The sequence below is a fragment of the Neoarius graeffei genome, chromosome 2 (genome assembly GCF_027579695.1).
Source record: "Neoarius graeffei isolate fNeoGra1 chromosome 2, fNeoGra1.pri, whole genome shotgun sequence".
Lineage (NCBI taxonomy): Eukaryota > Metazoa > Chordata > Actinopteri > Siluriformes > Ariidae > Neoarius > Neoarius graeffei.
The window spans coordinates 17,433,805-17,456,762 of NC_083570.1; the positions used below are offsets into that span (position 1 = coordinate 17,433,805).

Sequence of the window (22,958 nt, forward strand, 5' to 3'; positions counted from 1 at the left end):
TTTGTACTATTAATGCTAGCTGGCTAACTGACAAAAACAAAGTTGACAAGATTCCTGAAGTGATCTTGAAGTAGGCTAATGTATATTCATGTCCTTTGTACTATTAATGCTAGCTGGCTAACTGACAAAAACAAAGCTGACGGGATTCCTGAACTGACTGTAAAGTGATCTATCACTGTAGAATCAGTTCAGGAATCCTGTCAGCTTTGTTTTTGTTCATTAGCTAGCTAGTATGTATTAATGTTAATGCTTAGTTGCTAACTAACAAAACCAACCAACCAAGCAAATAAAACCCCAATGCTGACAGGATTTCAGAAGTGAATTATAAATAAACACACAGTGCACACTAGCGGCCGTAATGGTGAAAAATTCATAGCAGAGGCCAATCCATAAGTTTTTCTTCCTGGTTACTTAAAGGTAGACTGCCTTTCAGATTTTTCAAGTGTAGGTCATAAAAAGAATTTTCCTGGACAGCGAATTATTTTTGTTTAGTGGACCGAAAGCTACTGAATTTGAATCACAGACTTCCAATTTTATTAGTTGTTTTAAAATTTTTTTTTTAAATAGAACAATTAACGACTTTAGGGCCACATGGCTCTAAATTCTCCGCTATTTTTTCCTGCTTCACCATGACCCAATTCAAGATACTACGTTATGCATGACGTGGTGGGCTTTCCCTGTTCGCGCAAGGCATTGTGGGATACAAATCATACACGTCAACCTATACGGAATTTCTGTATTTTATACGGATTTGATTCAATAAACGTAGTATACGGGCGTATAAATAAAGTTATACGGATTCTTTAAAAAAAAGTCAATATTTATTTAGAGCTATAATCAATTCCCACGATGATAAAAGAGCGCATAACATTTACAAACGTACTGTACACCACAGACAGCCAGTAAAGAGTCTTATGAAATCGCGCGTTATCTTGTAGCAGCGAGACTTCGTTCCACTTTTGATCATGCGCACACCGCATTGCGAGAATCCCGCCAACCGTGAAGTCATAGACATATAAACATAGACGCCGCCTTCTGCGTAGAATCATACATCATCCTCGCCGCCATATTGGATGTGGCAAAGTGGAGATTCTTCAGCCGTCTCTGGTATAGCGTCTAGACAGTAGCTGAGAATAAAGATGCCTCATTCATGTGCTGCGTTTAACTGTACCAACAGGTTTACCGTCCAAACGAGATCACATGGGATTACCTTTCACAGGTGAGACTGGAAAAATACTTTTCATTGTATTTGGTCATTATAACGTAATTTTACAAACAGATTTTCCTGACTTTGTGGCTAATATAAGGTCTCGCGCATAATAGTCGCTCGGTGAAACCTGTCTCCAAACAACGAAGTATTTCCTTCGTAACTACGCTGATAACACTTTGTGTTTGTCAAACATTGGAGCTTTGTATTCATTCTGAAGGTTTATTGTTATTAATATTGAATAAAAAGTAACTGGGATATATCATTGTCGATTATCATTCAAATTTTAGGTAAATTATTTTAATTTGCATCTTATAAGGATTTTATAAGGGAAATACGGATTTTGGAAATTGGTTATACAGGTTTGATTGACCAAAGGTTGACATGTATGTACAAATTTGAAACAGGAGAGAAAAATGGAGGAATGAAACGTGAAAGACCGACTACAATAACGGAACGTGAGAAGAAAAGACATCATGTTCTATACGAAGGAAATGAAGCGCAGGACCAAACTAATAAATAAATAAATAAATAAATATCGGCGGTCAGCGAGCACCTCGGTGTGATCAGCTGTTCGTTTAGCGACCGAATGATGGAACTGGTCAGTGCACGGTCAAGGTAAACCTGTGCATGCGCACGCACACACGCGCACACACACACACACGGACTTCCTCTGTCTGCTTAACTGCGCGAAGCGAGCGATTTCATGCACATTATTTGCTTTAATCCCCTCAAATTAAATAACTTCCCAGCCTGATATTTGTGAGATATTACAGAAATAAACATGCATCACAATGACCAAATTTCAGAGGGAACTAAATTTCACAGATTTTATGAAATCAAAAGGCCGTCCAGCTTTAATATACGTATACGACTGATTTAAATGTAAAAACAGAATATATTTTACGTATGTGACTGACGGATGAAAACGCTTGTATGACAGTCGGACACGAGGAGTTTAAAGAGTTTATTTCAGAAAAGCATTCGTTCAACACTCTTAGGGCTCGATCTGTTCCTTTTCTTATGAACAATCTCCCCTGCCTTTGAAAAAATATGTTCAGAAGGAACAGAGGAGGCGAGTTTGTTTCATTTGCATCAGTAAAATCGAAGCACTCGATACGATGTGCACGGAAACGCCACATAGTGGTTTGAAACAGTTTGCTTCTGAACCACTGACGACAGAGTCATGTGGGTGTGAGCAGAACGAAGCTTCGGTATGCACTCGATGGCGTAACTTTGGCACTTTAATACAAGCTTCGAATCACTGGTTATCCATTTCTTCACGTGTACCGTCTCATCCAAAATTACACAAACATGTTTCGTTGAAGGTTTGATTGTTACACACTGGTTAGAGTGGTTTCTGCCTTGAGTAACTTCGTATTACAAAAAAATTTCACACTAAATATCGCAAACACTTCTGGTTGTGCTGTTGTACAGATAATCATCATCATCATCCCATCATGTTGTTGATTCGGTTACAGAGTTACTCTGAAGTGTTTTATTCCTCTTGTACCACAGCAATTTGCCAGTGCGGACCTTTTTTTTTTTTTTTTTAAATGTAATATCCTTTTAGTTACATTTAATGTTGTCGAACCGTACATGAAAAACATTCCTGTTATTGCTGAAGTTATAGCAGTTGTTACTTCACGTCTAATAAAACAAACAAAAAAATGTAGCTTGACGTGTTACGGAGAAACCACAAAGCGCAAATACACTGCAAAAAATAATCTTAGGAAGTTTATTTGTCTATTTTCAAGTCAAATCATCTAGCCACCCTTATTATAAGACATAATTGCCCAACAAGCAAAACCTCATTTAGCTAGAAAGGCTAGTTTTTAGACAGTCCATCTTGAAAATCTTGTATAGACAAAATGTCTTGAAAAAGTCTTATTTGGAGCACCTTTGAAAATAAAACAAGTTTTTTTTTTTAAAACAAGTAAGTACATTTTGGACATTTGTCAAATGCGGTTCATCTTGTTTCAAGAAAAAAAACAAAGTATGCTTGTTTTGGGAATAAATGAACTTTACTGAAATCTTTGAATCTTTCATTACAATTCAACTCCACCTTACAGAGCCTAAGGCCCTGTCCACACGGCAACGGATTCAGGTGAATCCGATAAAATTGTTTATCGTTTCGGCCTGGCGTCCACACGGCACCGGCGTTTTGGGTGCCCCAAAACGAAATCTTTTGAGAACGGGTTCCAGAGTGGAAAGATCTGGCAATGGCGCCGTTGCGAAGTCGTCTGGATGAGTAGAACGGATTTGTTTACGTCACAACTACATGTGCTTCACGCCGGGTAGAAGTGTAACGAACTCGATGCAAGTTGTCAACAAATCCTATAACTTGGTTCATGAAACGCGCTTACAAAATATTTTCACTGTGAATATTTATTGTGTAATGGTGCAAAGTGAGAGAGAGAGAGAGAGAGAGAGAGAGAGAGAGAGAGAGAGAATAGCCCTTAGGGCAGAGTCAATCCCGCCAGCAAAAATAGGGGAAAAAAGGAGCGATCTCACCTCTTCAGATGTTGGTTTAAGTCCTACAATACATTCCTCAAAAAGGGCGTAGAAGAACAAATTAATCCATCAACGTGTAGCATTCAATTTATTCCGGACCATTAAAGACGCCGCCTTCCGCGTAGAATCATACGTCATCCTCGCCGCCATATTGGATGGGGCAAAGCGGAGAATAAAGATGCCTCGTTCATGTGCTGCGTTTAACTGTACCAACAGGTTTACCGTCCAAACGAGATCACATGGGATTACCTTTCACAGGTGAGACTGGAAAAATACTTTTCATTGTATTTGGTCATTATAATGTAATTTTACGAACAGATTTTTCTGACTTTGTGGCTAATATGAAGTCTCGCGCATAATAGTTTATGCGCATGCGTCCTTACTTCTTCTATTGTTCTGGTGTCTCCGAAGGGACCGTCTTACAGCGCCCCTAGAGGTGTGGCATGTGTATTGCATCGTTTTCAGCAAGCGTTGCGTTGCCATATGGACCTGATATTTTACTGATCGTTGCTCATGTGGACGCGATATTTTTTTTAATAACATCTCGTTGCCGTTGTCGTGTGGATGTAGCCTAAGTTTACTGCGACTGTTTTCTCAGTCATTCAGATTGAGCTCCTTCTAGATGCTGTACAGACTCTAGACCAGACAAGTGCCTTCAAAAAGGCTATGAGTGAGTGGAGGGCGTTTTAGTGAGGTCTTTTTGGAATGCTGTGAGTTAAGTTCAGTGTTTTGTTTTTTTGTGCCTGATCTTGTAAACCCCTCGTACACATGAATAGTCAGTGCCCCCAAAATGCACTGTTGCTTTGGCGTTGTGTAAGCACTGCAAGTCAAAATGCGTAGACTTTTTTTTTTTTTGGTGCCTGAGGTCCTGGGGAAGTGGAATCTTAAGAGATGTTTTAATGTTTGAATGTTGAAATGGGGAAAAAAAATAAACTTGTTGCAATGCTACACGTGTCGTCAACTTGATTCAAGATAGTCTCTGGTCTCATATCTAGAGTATTTTACTAATTACAGGTCACAAAAGGAGAATCTTTTAAGCTAGCAATGCTTAGTTGTAGAATTTAACAATCCTAATATTAGTATATTTATCTTAAATTCAGTTTTTACTGCTAAGACTTTGTCATGAATTGAAGTGAAATACCCTTAAAATGAAATAAATAAAAATGACTTGAATGGCTAAATGTAAGAAGTACGATCTTGTTATAAGAACTATTTTGATTATTTTGAGTTAATCAGATCTCGCATAATAAGTTCCCCAATCTTATTTTGGAATTATTTCATCTAAAAACAGGTTAGATTTTTCATCTTACTTTAAGAAATCTTACCAAGTCAGATTTGACGAGTTCCATTGGCAGATTTTTTTCACCTGATTCAAGCAAATATGCTTTGTTTTAATCTTTTATTTCTTATTTTTGAAAGGCCATTTTTTGCAGTGTACATTTTTCCTGAAGGCTTTCTTGTGGTGGAGAACTTCTGTTCCAAAGTGCAAACACTGGAGACGAAAATCTAACACAACAACTAAACAAACAAACATTCTTCAGCCCAAATCATGACTCAATGACTTAGTGTCTTGCAAAATTATTCATCTCCCCTCTTGGTGTTTGTCCTGTTTTGTCGCATTATAAGCTGGAATTAAAATGGATTTTTGGAGGGTTAGCACCGTTTGATTTACGCAACACTTTAAAGGTCAAAATTGTTTTATCGTGCCCCAACAATAATTAAGATGAAACCCCCAGAAATCTGGAGTGTGCAAAGGTTTTCACCCCCTTTCGTATGAAAGAGCTGGTCCAACCAATTCACTTCATAAGTCACATAATTAGTTGATTAAGAGCCACCCGTGTGCAATCAAAGTGTCACATGATCGGTCACATGATATATAAAATCAACCTGTTCTGGAAGGACCCTGACTCTGCTACACTGCTAAGCAAGCAACATGAGAACCAAGGAGCCTCCAAACAGGTCAGAGACAAAGTTGTGGAGAAGTATAGATCAGGGTTGGGTTGTAAAAAATATCCCAAACTTTGAATCTCCCACAGAGCACCATTAAATCCATTATAGCAAAATGGAAAGAACATGGCATCACGACAAACCTGACAAGAGAAGGCCACCCACCAAAACTCACAGACCGGGCAAGGACGGCATTGATCAAAGATGCAACAAAGACACCAAAGATAACAATGAAGGAGCTGCAAAGATCCACAGCGGAGATGGGAGTATCTGCCCATAGGACCACTTTAAGCTGTACACTCCACAGAGTGGGCGGGGCTTTATGGAAGAATGGCCAGAAAAGTGTCACTGCTGAAGAAAACCCATTTGGAGTTTGCCCAACAGCATGTGGCAGACTCCCCAAACACATGGAAGAAGATTCTCTGGTCAAATGAGACTAAAATTTATCATCTTTTTGGCCAAACCCATCACTCTGAGAACACCATTCCGACAGTGAAGCATGGTGGTGGCAGCAGTGGCAATCCCAGTGGCGAGATGTGCTAAGCTAATAGAGACGTACCCCAAGAGACTTGCAGCTGTAATTGCAGCAAAAGGTGGCTCTACAAAGTATTGATTTTTTGGGGGTGAATACCTATGCACATTCCAGATTTCCATTTTGTCGGCATGTTGTGTAAATCAAATGGTGCCAACCCTCCAAAAATCCACTGTAAGCTAAATGTGGTTAAACTACATTTGTCTAAACTAAACTCTGGCGTAAACTCACTCTGTCGATGGAAGACGTTTCACCTGTTGATGGTTTGTTTCACTTCGAGGTCAACTACCATGACCACTGCAACTAATCAGATAAAATAATACACTCTCTCTTACCATCTCGTCCGTGTTGGCCTTAGTGGAGACGTCCTCGCGTGGGTTTTCTGGGACAGGCATGCGGCTGACGTAGAGTCCGTTCAGAGCCGCCATCATCAGAGGCCGCTTCATCGAGTCCACCGACATCTTCTGTCTCTCTAGAGTCTTCATGAAAAACGAGAATATACAGTATTACGACATACAGGACAAGATATTACATGATGTGATATGATACGATGCGCTGAAAAATGTCATCTCTCCCCCTTAAGATTTTATGGGTTGGAAATGGTTCAAAACCACTGCCATCTACTGGTGAAAATCATCGTGAACCTTGCGATCTGATAGGTTCGTTCGTATTCTCATACGCAAGTGTACTTGTGCATGTCCAAGCTGCCATGTGCACGTACGCGCATGCTTACACGCAACACAAAAGCTATTGAGGATGTTAATATCATGGATAGGTGGGGTGTGGAGAGGCATGTCAGAGTGACAGGAGTGTCAAAAACATACACATACTGGACATGTTACAACATGATTCTCATACACGCACAATAACAAATGTGTCTCAGGCTGCATTAACTCTCAGTAACTTGAGCTTATTCCTTAAATAATCTCTGGATTTAATCCAGATTAGTGATTAATATTTCCTTTAGACCGACATGTACAAATATTTGAACCCGTGTGTGTGCGCGTGTACATGCTCTCAACTCGGACCATAACAATACAAACCAATTACCACACACACACACACACACAAAACACCTTATACTGTATTTTCAAGAAAACTATAGCACTTTTTCCCTGGATGGTGTGCTCAGCTTGAAAAATTACCCACAATCCTCCACAGATACTTGGCTGAATTTGGTTAATCATCTTGTCCAGGTAGCTTGCAAGCTGAACTGGGGCAAATCACCTTCCCGATGTTACAAAAACCTTTCTTTTTCTGGATGTTTTACGAGGAAATGTATGGAATCAATTTTGTGCCAAAATGTTCATACAATACTTTTGAAATATCAAACAAAAACGATAAATCAAAATAAAAAAAAAAATTCAAATTTTTTTAGACTGGCAAACAAATTATTCGTGTAATCGTGCAAAATATCAGTCTATTACTCTTCAGAAACCTTTTATTTTTGTTCCGCGTCTTTCTCAGTTTTGTTTGACGTAATTTATTTTGGTTGCGATTCCAGCTTTCTCGTTTGCGCTCCCTGACTTTTTGCTTGCAGTTTTGGCACAAACTTCCCGTGTGGGTGGGCTGTCCAGGAATGCATTCCCATTGGCTAACTTGTGTTTGACTGACAGCTACGCTCAGCCATTCCCTACTCGGATTCTGGCGGACTGTTTGACGAGTGACCGATCCATTGACGGTAAACAAGGATCGAGTGGACTTCAGTGGCGACTATGATATTGAATTAATTCAACAAAGTGTAAGTACAGGACAAATGTGTTGTATGTGTTGCAGTAGTACACATTATGCAGGTGTTTTGTGGCAAGTCAAATGTTAGCCTTAGCTCCACTACCCAATATAATAGCTGTCTTGCTAACGTTAAACACGCCTGCGTAATGTGCACTACTGCAACACATACAACACATTTGTCCCGCACTTACACTTTGTTGAATTAATTCAATATCATAGTCGCCACTGAAGTCCACTCGATCCTTGTTTACCGTCAATGGATCGGTCACTCGTCAAACAGTCCGCCAGAATCCGAGTAGGGAATGGCTGAGCGTAGCTGTCAGTCAAACACAAGTTAGCCAATGGGAATGCAGTCCTGGACAGCCCACCCACACGGGAAGTTTGTGCCAAAACTGCAAGCAAAAAGTCAGGGAGCGCAAACGAGAAAGCTGGAATCGCAACCAAAATAAATTACGTCAAACAAAACCGAGCAAGACGCGGAACAAAAATAAAAGGTTTCTGAAGAGTAATAGACTGATATTTTGCACGATTACACGAATAATTTGTTTGCCAGTCTAAAAATAATTGACTTTTTAAAATTTTTTTTTTTTAATTTTGATTTATTGTTTTTGTTTGATATTTCAAAAGTATTGTATGAACATTTTGGCACAAAATTGATTCCATAGAAACGTCACAATTTTAAACAGCAATTTAAAATTTCGGCTTCATTGACATGGATGTTCACACGTTTGGTGATCCAAGTAACCGTCTTTTAGTTTGCGCAAATCCCAAATGTATTTTCTTTGCATTTCTCTGTATCTCTGAGAGAATCTTTGCATCTTGTAATTGCTTTAGTAAACACTATTAAATGAGATTATGCCTAGTTTTAGATTTTTTTTGGCATCATTAATGACATCATTAAAAGAGGTTAGTGGAGGTCTTTCTCACCCTCTGTGCAATCTCTCTTTCCACAATGCTGTCCTCGATGGCAAACATTTCGGAGACTGGTCTCTCTTTCACTGGCTCTTTCCTCACTCTTTCCTTCACGCTGGTCAGGTCGGGCTCTGAGATGGATGGGCCCAGAGTCGCCCCGCTCAAACCCACCGGCTCCATACGGCTCGGACTTTGCCTCCCGCGTTGCCCTCCAGCATGGACATCGACCTGCGCTTGGAGCTGCGCCGCTTCTGGAGAACCTTGGCTCCGATCCTGCATCCGTACACAACAGCATGATGTCTTACCTCATTAAATACCATCAAATCTGTGTGCTGAAACCGGTTTGAATATAATGTCCTCATTATTTATTACATGGAAAGCTTTACCTACATAGCAACAGTAACCAAGCCTAGGTGAAGAAGTACCTGGTTATGGTGTCTGAGTGCAATGTTGCTGCCACTGGACCGTGGTCCTGGGTATTCCGGCGGAGGTTTGTTAGGGATGTTAGCGAGTGCCGCCTGCAGTTGTGCGCTGATGTCCTCATTGAGGCCTGGGATGTGAACGTCCAGCTCGGGTGCATACTCCTCTTCTTCCTCCTCACTTTCACTGCTGTGGATCAGCATAGTCACATTAGAGAGTGTTTTCTGATGTTGGTAGGTTGGGTCAGGGTTGGAGGATTTCTGGGCTGGCATTTGCACCTCAGCCAGCTGAGGTGGCGGTGGAGGAGGAGGTGGGACCTGTGCCTGCTGAGGAGGAGGGATCAGGGGTGGGACTTGCTCTCGTAGTGTGTTCCTTCGAGGCAAGGGGGCTACACTGGCTCCCTTGAGGACCATCGCGATTTCCATGCTGTGGCGTTTGGCAAGCGTGGAACGGTGCTTCATGGCCGTTAGCGGCTCGCTCACTTCCTGTAGTGACTGGTGCACTACGGCTGAGCTGTCTGGTTGGAAGGTTTTCACCGAAAGCTGCACTTTACGTGTCACCAGTTCTGGACTAGAGCCTCCGATGCAGCGCTGTCGGTGGCTCGCCAAATCTGGTGTGCTGGTAGCTGGCCTAAAGGATGCCGAGTAAGGGGGTGGAGGCCTTGATTGATGGTTCCTAAACACATGGGTAGTCCTGTTAACCACTTGCTGTTTAGTGTTGGCCAGCTCTGGAGTGCTGACGGTATGCGAGATGCCGTTAGCCGCAACAGATTGTGGTTGAACCGTTGTAGAATGTACTATCTGACCCTGGTGAGGTAGGGAGGGGCCAGCATGAAGTCCATATACTGGCTGAGGGCCTCCACCTCCACCATAGGGCGTGTGGTACGGGCTTTGTTCACGCATTTCCGGCTGGCTGTACACTAGCGACGGTTGACGGTAAACATACGTGTTGCTGATATTGAGGCTGCGTAGCGATTGGCTGTGACAATCCACGGTGGGTGTGTTTGGGAGGAGGCAGCGTTTTTGCCGCATCACGGCGTCGTACTCTGGTGTGGGCCTGTAGGAGGGAGGGATGATGGCAGAGTGTCGGTGGCTGGGGATGTAGTCAGGCCGCATGAGCTCACTCCCAGGGATGCTGGGGCTCGAAGACATGGGAGAAGAATGAACAAAAGTCTGTGAGCGGTTCAGGGAGCTTACGCTCGGGCTGCTGCACATACTGCCATTCGGAACCAGGCCGTTACGGAAACTAAACTCCACCAGACTCGTCTCTGACTTGCAGTATGGGTCTTCGTGGAAGATACTGTCTGTTGGGCCAGAGAGAGAGAATCATTATAGAACAATGTACTATGTCAACAAAATATCAATATTGTCATCAACTACTGTATGTTGCAGGACACATTTCTTAAATATATCATGACCATCGTTTATGGTTTACCACGTAATTTGGCAGTGGAATTTAGCCCTTGCTTCATCACTACCTAAAGCGAATGATGCAGCGGCGCTTTAGTACTCTGTCCAAACAGAGCAGCTTTCAAAGCTTCATGCTCACACCACCATGAATGCATCATCACACTCATCAACGTGTAGATTGCTAACTAGTAATAACAATGCCGCCTTGTCAACATGACCCATAACCGCCAACTTCTCTGGAGAACACCAAGAACATCTCATCAGCCAACAGACCAAGACCAGAATCGCTAAACACGTCACAAATGTTTCAATATAAACCCATTTAATGTGTTTTAGGGTGGAGTTTTCCTTCTTCTTCACCACAATGCTACTATAGAGAAGTTTTACTACACAAACAAACAAACAAACAAACAAACAAACAACCCACTAGAGATTGCCTTTGTAGTTTTGATCAACTCCAGTAGAAACAGTTCCACAAGCTGTTGATTTCATTCCCTTGAATCAAACACAGCCACATTTAACAAACTAAATCTTCAGATATTCCAGACTTCATTACTGCGCACTTATGTAAGACGATCAGACAGTATTTCCAAACCACACTAAAGCAATAAAAGACTCACGGAAGTCTCCTTAGATCTATTAAACAACTTCAAACCCAGTGGCACAGTAATTAACTTGCATACTCTGCTTATCATGTGGCCGTGTGTGTGTGTGTGTGTTAATTTCCAGCAGAGAGATCAAAAACAGAATAATTAGAGAGCTGACTTCAAGGATTATGAAGGTGTGTCTGAGTCTGTGTATGTGTGAGAGAGAGAGAGAGACGTGAAAGTAGGCACAGATATTCAAAGCCACTTTTTTATCTATTTATTATGTCATAGAGGAAACCTCCATGGTTCATGGATACATTTTAACGAATTAACTATTGCAAATTGTTATCGATGGTTATTAGTGAAGGTGACATGCTATTGTGTGTTGACCTCTGTAAACTGAAATCTGTCAGAGATGTTGGTGGGCCGATTGGGCAAGGATGAGACGTCGACTCTCCGAATTTACAAATAAAAAGTGCAATGCGTCATTATCGGGGTGTATACTGTATGTGTGAAGGTGTGTGTTGCAGCTAATCTAAACATCTTACCAAAGAAATCCAGCTGCATAAGATAACATCTTATTGTGTACTGAAAAAGTGGGAAAAGTATGTTGATACAACGTGGTACGGAGCCATGATTCAGAGGACTATCTGGGAAAACACGCCATGACAGCAACTCTACCAGGAGGTAAGTGTGTGTGTGTGGGGTGTGTGTGTGTGTGTTTACCTTGCGAGCTCTGCGTCTCCTGATAGTGATCAGGATACTGAGAGTGTGCAATAGAGGACTGTGGCCTATGCTGAGAAAGAAACAGAGAATAAATAAAATAACTAGCTGCAGTTTAGCTAGCTTTGGTTTGTTAACAAGCTAGCTCTCAGTAAGTTAACTAGGCTGACTATACTGTTGTAACTGAAACCAGTAGCAAAGTTTGCTTGCATATTAGCCAACATTAGGCTGTTATATTGTGTATATTTATTTACTTTTTTTTTTTAATGTAACATTTGAATGCATGTTTTTACAACCCGAATTCCAAAAATGTTTCTTAATTTGATGCTTGCAACACATCCCAATAAAAGTCAGGATGGGGCATGTTTAAAACTATGTTACAACCCTTTTTTTTTTTTTAACCCTCTGGGGTCCGAGGGTATTTTCTGGCACTCTAATGATTTTGGCGTACTTTGATTTTGTTGTCAATTTCAACAAATCTAAGCAGTATTTGCAAAGTCATATGACTTTTTTTGTATTTAGCACAAGTTCAGCTACAATAATATCTCTGTAGTATGTATACAGTGGGGCAAAAAAGTATTTAGTCAGCCACCAATGGTGCAAGTTCTCCCACTTAAAAAGATGAGAGAGGCCTGTAATTTTCATCATAGGTATACCTCAACTATGAGAGACAGAATGGGGGGAAAGAATCCAGGAAATCACATTGTAGGATTTTTAATGAATTAATTGGTAAATTCCTCGGTAAAATAAGTATTTGGTCACTGACAAACAAGCAAGATTTCTGGCTCTCACAGACCTGTAACTTCTTCTTTAAGAGGCTCTTCTGTCCTCCACTCGTTACCTGTATTAATGGCACCTGTTTGAACTCGTTATCAGTATAAAAGACACCTGTCCACAACCTCAAACAGTCACACTCCAAACTCCACTATGGCCAAGACCAAAGAGCTGTCAAAGGACACCAGAAACAAAACTGTAGACCTGCACCAGGCTGGGAAGACTGAATCCGCAATAGGTAAGCAGCTTGGTGTGAAGAAATCAACTGTGGGAGCAATTATTAGAAAATGGAAGGCATACAAGACCACTGATAATCTCCCTCGATCTGGGGCTCCACGCAAGATCTCACCCCGTGGGGTCAAAATGATCACAAGAACGGTGAGCAAAAATCCCAGAACCACACGGGGGGACCTAGTGAATGACCTGCAGAGAGCTGGGACCAAAGTAGCAAAGGCTACCATCAGTAACACACTATGCCGCCACGGACTCAAATCCTGCAGTGCCAGACGTGTCCCCCTGCTTAAGCCAGTACATGTCCAGGCCCGTCTGAAGTTTGCTAGAGAGCATTTGGATGATCCAGAAGAGGATTGGGAGAATGTCATATGGTCAGATGAAACCAAAATAGAACTTTTTGGTAAAAACTCAACTTGTCGTGTTTGGAGGAGAAAGAATGCTGAGTTGCATCCAAAGAACACCATACCTACTGTGAAGCATGGGGGTGGAAACATCATGCTTTGGGGCTGTTTTTCTGCAAAGGGACCAGGACGACTGATCCATGTAAAGGAAAGAATGAATGGGGCCAAGTATCGTGAGATTTTGAGTGAAAACCTCCTTCCATCAGCAAGGGCATTGAAGATGAAATGTGGCTGGGTCTTTCAGCATGACAATGATCCCAAACACACTGCCCAGGCAACGAGGAGTGGCTTCGTAAGAAGCATTTCAAGGTCCTGGAGTGGCCTAGCCAGTCTCCAGATCTCAACCCCATAGAAAATCTTTGGAGGGAGTTGAAAGTCCGTGTTGCCCAGCGACAGCCCCAAAACATCACTGCTCTAAAGGAGATCTGCATGGAGGAATGGGCCAAAATACCAGCAACAGTGTGTGAAAACCTTGTGAAGACTTACAGAAAACGTTTGACCTCTGTCATTGCCAACAAAGGGTATATAACAAAGTATTGAGATGAACTTTTGTTATTGACCAAATACTTATTTTCCACCATAATTTGCAAATAAATTCTTTAAAAATCAGACAATGTGATTTTCTGGATTTTTTTTTCTCATTTTGTCTCACATAGTTGAGGTATACCTATGATGAAAATTACAGGCCTCTCTCATCTTTTTAAGTGGGAGAACTTGCACAATTGGTGACTGACTAAATACTTTTTTGTCCCACTGTATCACGATTGTACTTAAAAAAAAAAAAACACCAGATAAATGAAGATGTTGTAAAAAGCAGTTTTAGGCCGAATCCCATTTCACCCCTTGGACGTACCCCTTGGCCCTTCCCCTCCATTTTGCGCGTTCACGTGAAGGGGTAGGGGTATCCCAATCCCAGTTAACGCGGAGGGGTAGGGGAAGGGGTAGGGCTTCTGTACCCCTCCAAACGGAGATTTTCCTGGAGCTGACTCCGAACGAAGGGGTTTGAGTGATTTCCCACAATGCCATGCGGATTTCAGCGAGATTTCATGCGGATTTCAGAAAGATGGCGGTTCCCGCGGCGAAAGATTGTCATAAATGTATTTTCTCCATTATTTACGTGTTTTAAGTTGTTATCCAGAGGAAACCCGCCGCTTGATTCGCTTTCGAGCTGAGAATGAGCAGCGATTTCTGAAATCCAAGCTGCTGCTAAAAAGCTTTGGGAGTGAGTATTGTTTTCGGTTGCTTGACTGCGTACGTTTTGTTCTGTTATTCTCGCTTTTATTGTTTACATGAGTGTTCTGACACCTCATTCTGTCGGATGTGGTGCACGAAGCGCCAAAGATATCCCATTCAGTGGTGTTAGTTAACAAATCACACCCTGCCAGCAGAGATTTCTGGTTCTGCCTCTGACTGTAGCGGCTGGTCGCAGCCAATGACGCATTTGGTCGCGTTTTGCTAACGTAAACGCTGACGGAGGTACGCGATGACGTATGCGATCGTTGAAGGGCTATCCCAATACGTAGGGGTTGAATTTCAAGCCCTATCCCTTGTAGCTCAGTTTCAAGGGGAAGGGCCAAGGGGGAGGGGGAGGGGAAGGGGGAGGGGTAGGGGTAGAAATTAGAATTGGGATTGGGCCTTAGAACTGTGTTGGAATGTGTGAAAAAAACATGACCTTAGCCATTGTGACGAACCATTTTGGTCACTTGAGGTGATTCTGTTCAGTCTTAGGAATGGATCAAGCACAAAAACTTAAATCTGCTCCATTGATTTGGACAATTAGCTGGCCATCAAAAAATGTATGTCCTATTGTTCTGGGATAAAGGGTTGGCAGTGGGAGGGGTATTCAATGAGAAGGGTAAAAAATTTCCATTCCATTCAATGAGAAGAGTGAAAACTCCTCCCATTGCCAACTCCTAATCCCATCAGGTCAAGTCACAATGGGTAAGGTCATGTTTTTTCACACATTCCAACACGGTTCTAAAAACTGCTTTTTACAACAGCTTCATTTATCTGGTATTTGACTTTATTTTTGTATTTGACTCTATAATTGGCGGCACGGTGGTGTAGTGGTTAGCGCTGTCGCCTCACAGCAAGAAGGTCCTGGGTTCGAGCCCCGGGGCCGGCGAGGGCCTTTCTGTGTGGAGTTTGCATGTTCTCCCCGTGTCCGCGTGGGTTTCCTCCGGGTGCTCCGGTTTCCCCCACAGTCCAAAGACATGCAGGTTAGGTTAACTGGTGACTCTAAATTGACCATAGGTGTGAATGAGAGTGTGAATGGTTGTCTGTGTCTATGTGTCAGCCCTGTGATGACCTGGCGACTTGTCCAGGGTGTACCCCGCCTTTCGCCCGTAGTCAGCTGGGATAGGCTCCAGCTTGCCTGCGACCCTGTAGAAGGATAAAGCGGCTAGAGATGATGAGATGAGATGAGACTCTATAATTCTGCTCCCACTCCAACTCCAAATTTTACTCTCTAAACTCAAAATCGAGCAAAATTAACTATTTTTGAGGAAAATACTTTTAACTCTGGAAAAACTGCTCAGTCATTTTTCCTGTGTATGCACTACAGTGCACGTATATCAACTGATCTGCTCATCAGAAATAGATGAAATATTTACACTTACTGGAGTTGATCTTCAACTGAATCGAGTCGGGGGGGGGGACAAAAAAACTAAAACACTGCTCATCATCACTGTCACAGTTCTCAAGATTGAACTGATTTGCTGTCCTGAATCATCCGAAGTGCATAAAATCCGCATGCCATCCCGCAACAAGTTTTACCTCCAAATAACCTAAACTATGGCTGACAGATTTTATCCGGTTTACGGTGGGCGTTCCCACCGCGAAAGAGAAACCAATCGAAACTGAAAGTGATTATCACGCCGTTACCATGTGAATGGTCTTTTACGAATGTGTAAGTGGGCGCTCAGCGCTCTGACTCCGGTGTGACTGAGTAAGGTGACAAGTTTTATGTTTCATCTAATTTAGGTAATTTAAAAAGTATAATATTATTTGGCAGTGGGCACATAGGAAAGTGTAAAGTATGAAGTTTCTGTCAATATGTTGATCATGCTTGTATGATGAAGAACTCACGAAGATATTTATCCAAATTCAAGACCTACTCGTTCTAAACCTGTCAAGCTTCGCCGGTGAATCTCTTGACCCCAGAGGGTTAACAACATTCAATAAGTGTTCGGGGAACTAAGGACACTAATTGTTGAAGTTCTGAAAGCGAAATTCTTTCCCAATCTTGCTTGATATATGACTTTGGTTGCTCAACAGTCCAGAGTCTCCATTATCGCATTTTGTGCTTCATAATGCACCACACATTTTCAGTGTGAGGCAGGCAGGCCAGTTTAGCACCTGCACTCTTTTACAACAAACCTATGCTTTTGTAACATGTGCAGAATGTGGCTTTCTCCCTGAGAAACATGTTAGCTGGATGGCAGCATACACTGCTCCAAAACCTGTATGTACCTTTCAACAGGAGCTTTTACATGTGTGGAAGTTACCCATGCCGTGGGCATTAAGACACCTTCATATCATTACAGATGCTGGATTTTGAACTTTGTTTTGGTAACAATCTGGATGGTCCTTTTCCTCTTGAGCTCAGAGGACACAACAGCCATGATTTCCAAAAACAATTTGAAATGTGGACTTGTCAGACCACAGCGCACTTCTCCACTCTGCATCAGTCCATCTCAGATGAGCTCAGGCCCAGAGAATTCAGTTGCGTTTCTGGATATTGTTGATATAAGGCTTTCCACTGTGCATGGTAGCTGCAGCGACAAACTGTGTTTACTGACAGCAGTTTTCTGAAGTGTTCCTGAGCCGATGTCGTAATGTCCTTTATACAATCATGTCAGTTTTTAATGCAGTGCTACATGAGAATTCGAAAGTCATGGGCGTTCAGTGTTGGTTTTTGGCCTTGCCCCTTATGTGCAGCAATTTCTCTGGATTCTCTTAATCTTTTATTGATATTATGGATTGTTGATGGTGAAATCCCTAGATTCCTTGCAACGGTTCATTGAGAAACATTGTTCTTAAACTGCTGATTATTTGCCAGCTCAGTTTTTCACAAAGTGGTGAACTTCGCCCCATCCTTGCTTGTGAACGACTGAGCCTTTTCAATGACCAATGAACCTGTTTACCTGTAGAATGTTCCAAACAAGTGGTTTTTGAGCATTCTGCAACATTTTCAGTCTTTTCTTGCCCCGTCCCAACCTTTTTGCAACGTGTTGCAGGCATCAAATCCAGAATGAGTGCATTTTTACAAAAAAGTTTATCAGTTTGGATATTAAGTATCTTGTCTTTGTATTGAATTCAATCAAATATAGGTCAACAAGGATTTGCAAATCAGTGCTTTACGTTTTACACAGCATCCCAACTCTTTTTTTGGAATTGGGGTTTTTGAATGTAGACATTTCCTTCCATCCATCCATCCATCCATCCATCCATCCATCCATCCATCCATCCATCCATTATCTGTAGCCGTTTATCCTGTCGTACAGGGTCACAGGCAAGCTGGAGCCTATCCCAGCTGACTATGGGCGAAAGGCGGGGTACACCCTGGACAAGTCGCCAGGTCATCGCAGGGCTGACACATAGACACAGACAACCATTCACACTCACATTCACACCTACGGTCAATTTAGAGTCACCAGTTAACCTAACCTGCATGTCTTTGGACTGTGAGGGAAATCGGAGCACCCGGAGGAAACCCACGCGGACACGGGGAGAACATGCAAACTCCACACAGAAAGATCCTCGGCGGCCGCTAGGCTCGAACTCAGGACCTTCTTGCTGTGAGGCAACAGTGCTAACCACTACACCACCGTGCCGCCTTGTAGACGTTTCTTTATCCTTAAATTTTATCAAGTCATTTCTGTTCATAATTATTAATGCATCCAGGGCAGAATTTTCTTGAAACACGTCCATCTTCATGTTAATCATTTGCATGTTCTCTGTGTTTACAGAGAGCCAGGCTGAGACTCGAGGCTGTGGTTGGTGCACCGAGGACCATTGTGCCAGTTTTAGCTGCATTGTTAGGCACACAGTGAGGAAATGAGACACCGCTTTATACGGAGATGTAATGTCCCTCTGGGGAAGCTTAACAACATTGGAGTTACCGATTTGCACTTTCCCGTTCACTCTTTAACTTTATCGCAGTTGAAAGACAAATGCTAATAATAATATCACTATTGTGTTGGACCGTGAGTAAGATTTGTCTCAAAGGAAAATGCCTAGAGTAAATAACTCAAATTGGGATTTAGGTACAGACCCGAAACTGTGTGTGGTGGCCTTGGAAATACCGAAGACTTGGCTTTGGATCTTCAGCTACTAAAAATGAACATAAGGAAAACTCGCATATCGTGTGCTGTGTTTTAAATGGGAACACAATGAAGTGTTTCGAGATTTTATTGAAAGCTATGGCAGGGACGTATTTTGGCGGTGTGTACTGAGAGGTAAGTTGGGACGACCTTCTACAAAGTTGTTGTAAAACACTGTTCACTGTTTAACAAGCCTGTTTTTACTGGATGCTGGTGGTTTCAGTGTACTTGGGCTATAAAGGAAGAAGTATGTTTAGATCCTTGACTCAGAACATAAGTCGGCACTGTTTATTCAACACCGCATTTGATGAGTCTTGCCTTTTTCCCAAACAAACCTCGAGAACCTCCGACCACTTCAAATATGCTGATGGTCAAAATTCCCCATGAGAGAAACAAAGCTTGACATCAAGCACAAAAATGAGTCAAGACGTCAGAAAGAATGATTCAGTCTTTGGCTATTTCACTCCACTGGCTCTACAATAATGTTTTAGGAAACGTTGTGCAATGTATTAAAAATAGGATAATGAACTTGTGAATTATATTCATTATTAACACTTGGTCTGGTAAATCTAGCTACAAGAAAACTGGCTAACTGTGCTAATAATTATTTGAGTCTTGAACTAATGAGTTTTGAACAGACGTGGATAAGTAAGTTACGTGGTCTTCCTTGTAAAATTTTAAAAATGCACGAAAATTTTGACTGAAAACAAACAGAAGTGAGCAAGTGGGCGTGACTTAAATCTCTGACCCTGCTTCAGAATTCGAATTGGGAGTTTCAAAATTGCCCAAACTTCTACAATATTGACAAATTATACAATTAGCGCAGCTGCTGTGCGTAAACTAGGTCAATATTACCCCTTTTCCACCAAATCAGTTCCAGGGCTGGTTCGGGGCTGGTGCTGGTTCACAACTCGTTCAACTTGCGAGCCAGCTGAGAACCAGTTTGCTTTTCCATAGCTCGCGGTGCTAAGGGAAGCCACATCATTATGTCGCTGTATACGTCAGTTAAGTCGTTGTATACGTCAGTTACGTCGCTACGTTTGCATAAACCTTGGCGCGAATATCGAAGCAAAAACAACACGGAAGCAGCAGCAGCAACAACAACAAGAATAATAATGGATGACTTCGCATTTGTACAGCTGCTGCCTCTCGTTGCTTAAAAATGGCGATCTTTCGCGGTCTTGTTATTGTTGTTGGTCTTAACAACTCCGCCCCCCCACTGACGTAAGCGGTTCTTTCCTCTGGCCCAACAGAGAGTTGGTGCTAGCCTGGGGACCGGTTTTTCTGGCCCCGGAGCCAGTTCTTTGTCAGTGGAAACAGAAAACCCGGTTCCAAACTAAGCACTGGCCCCGAACCAGCCCTGGAACTGCTTTGGTGGAAAAGGGGCATATGTGGATATTTTTTCAAAAATGTACTTCTCATCTCATCATCTCTAGCCGCTTCATCCTTCTACAGGGTCGCAGGCAAGCCGGAGCCCATCCCAGCTGACCACGGGCGAAAGGCGGGGTACACCCTGGACAAGTCGCCAGGTCATCACAGGGCTGACACATAGACACAGACAACCATTCACACTCACATTCACACCTACGCTCAATTTAGAGTCACCAGTTAACCTAACCTGCATGTCTTTGGACTGTGGGGGAAACCGGAGCACCCGGAGGAAACCCACACAGACATGGGGAGAACATGCAAACTCCGCACAGAAAGGCCCTCGCCGGCCACGGGGCTCGAACCCAGGACCTTCTTGCTGTGAGGCGACAGCGCTAACCACTAGACCACCGTGCTGCCTCAAAAATGTACTTTTTATAAATAATTCCTATTGACGTGAACAGCGTTTCTGAAACTAGCGTCATCCTTACATCGATGCAGAATTAATTTAAAAACATTTCCATGAGAAATTTACCTCAAGTATATTGTTAAGAGCTTTGTATTTTTCAGGGAAATGTGATGAAATGTGGAAAAAGCCTTACATAAAAGGTTGTTGTAGAGTAAAAGGGTTTTACTGTTTAAAGTTACACTTAATACAAAGTTGACAAAAACCTGGTAAATGGGGACCTGGAAGCAGAAACAAAACGGAGCATTTTCCTTTGCCTCCAGATGATGGCGTACCAATAAACCAAATCAAAATTACATTTCAAACATGAGAAATTACAGACTACAAACTAACAACCTACTGAGCAGCAATGTCAAACCTTATACAATCTTAACACATTTTTGTCATTGATTCACTTTTCTACAGGTCAAGGTGAACTCACCTGCCTGTTCCAGGTGGATCTTCTCCGTATAGTGACAGGAGAGTGGGTCGGCCTGTAAGGGGGGGAAAAAAAAAAAAAACAACCACCACCACCAAACATCAGAAGACAAATCCCACGGTTTTTCAATATGCAGTTACACTGACCCGCCACAGGTGGCAGTGTTGTCTATGGAGCGTGTGAAGCTAGAAAGAGTAGGAACGGGAACTGAAATGTACGAGATGAACTCACTCGACACAGATCTTGTTCTGTTTGTAAAACTTGTGTCTGGCGGTAAAGAGGCGTGCGATGTATTTCGCCATCTCCATATCCTCCTAAAAGAAGACAAAATAATGATCAAAGCTGTCAGTCAGTGACTTAGCTGTAACATTTTCAGAAATCTGTGCTAGCTAAGATGCACCCGCTGGGTTTGTTTTTGCAGACAGGAAAGACTCCACATCAGAGTTTTCCCGTGAGATGGCCTTGGTGAGCGCGCAGTCTCAACACTGACCATGTGAAACATGATGGTGTCGTCTTTGCTGGTTATCTCCACGGTGATAGCCGACTTGTTGTGCCCGATGGTGCCGATGTCCTTCCACCTACGAGAGAGGAAATGAGTCAACCTGACCTTCCTGAGAGCAGTTGTGCAGCCTGGCGAAGACGGGGACGCAAACTCTTCATGCGTTATACGAGGGTCAAAGGTCAGTCTCACCGGTGAAGCATGATGGATCTCCCGTTCCTGTGCTTGGCGAAGATTCCGATAAACGAAACTCCGATGAAGATGTCGTTGGTGTAGTTGTCCTGAAGACAAAACAATATAGACACTCGAATCATAATCGCACTTAAAGGGGAACCGAAGGCAAATTTTTTATCATCAAAATTCTATTTCTCTCATTTTATAAAATGTCACAACGCATTTCTGAAGCTATTGTGTCACTGCTATAGCAAGTTATCAGTCCATATGTCAAAGCAACGGCCGTAAACAAGATTCGCTGAGACCTGTGCGAGACTTCGTAGGACGGAAGTAAAACGTACAGCAGAAATCGAAATGACCGACATCTGCCAACGTTGTCAAAAGACGCGTGCGCCCTCCTTCGAATGCTGACGTAATCAAGCCGAAAGTTTTCCCTGCGTCCGAAATCGCTCCCTACTCACTATATAGTGTGGACGCCATTTTGTAGTGCTGTCCGAAACCTTAGTGAGGATTGTGTGGGAAATACGCTCAGTATAATATGTATTTATCACAAAAATACATGCATGTGTTTATTATTTTAAAAACCCACCAGCCGCCTGATCTGGCACGTTTTAATTGCGCGACAGTAAGGACGTAAATACCAGCGCGACGGACTCGTCCTTATCCTGTCGTCTTTCCAACTCTTCTCAGTTGGTTCGAAGTCGTATGGAATAATCTCCATGTCATGTACACGAGGGAGACGGATGTATGGACAGAAGTATACAGTTTAACCCATTGACGCCTGAAACGCCTGCAAAAAAAGTCTGCAAATGCCTAAGCCAGTTTTTAGAAAAGGTCCCCAATCTGCCTGAGGGTTTTCTGAAATAAAAATAATTAATTGAAAACGCCTATGAAAAATTCAATATCTCAGCCTCTGAAGCACATAAAGACATGAAATAAGTTGCATTTAAAAGATAAAATTCTCTGCTTTTATTGGATCATGCTCATTCAGCATTAACACTAACACATTTTTATTAAAAAAAACAAATCTGGCATGCGTCTTGAAAATAATGACAAATCAACAATGCTGCGTTATGCAGCAACCAGCATTTGGGGCAATGTTGCGTTATGCAACAACCGGCGCTAGGGGCAATGTTGCGTGACGCAGCATCCGGCGTCAATGGGTTAATAAAAGGCAGACAAAATATACACAGGCAAACGATCCAAAACGGCAGGCGAGATCAAAAACGAGAATACGGGCAAAAGGGTCGGTCGAGACGCAAACAGTCCGTCAAAGGCTAAGTGAGGACAAGAACGAGAAACAGGAAATCAAGACAAC

The 22,958-nt window shown here is 42.4% G+C and overlaps 1 protein-coding gene across 1 annotated transcript in view; it reads right to left on the minus strand.

Moving 5' to 3' along the window:
• Nucleotides 1-22,958, minus strand: part of LOC132881460 (tyrosine-protein phosphatase non-receptor type 14-like) — a 149,638-nt gene that overhangs the window by 9,856 nt on the left and 116,824 nt on the right. The window contains exons 8-15 of the mRNA XM_060913928.1: nucleotides 21,659-21,747; nucleotides 21,458-21,545; nucleotides 21,199-21,281; nucleotides 20,971-21,022; nucleotides 11,986-12,055; nucleotides 9,269-10,566; nucleotides 8,859-9,116; nucleotides 6,536-6,679 (exon numbers count right to left, since the gene is read on the minus strand). Of these exons, the coding sequence (XP_060769911.1) occupies nucleotides 6,536-6,679; nucleotides 8,859-9,116; nucleotides 9,269-10,566; nucleotides 11,986-12,055; nucleotides 20,971-21,022; nucleotides 21,199-21,281; nucleotides 21,458-21,545; nucleotides 21,659-21,747 (2,082 nt within the window). The remainder of the gene's footprint in view (nucleotides 1-6,535; nucleotides 6,680-8,858; nucleotides 9,117-9,268; nucleotides 10,567-11,985; nucleotides 12,056-20,970; nucleotides 21,023-21,198; nucleotides 21,282-21,457; nucleotides 21,546-21,658; nucleotides 21,748-22,958) is intronic.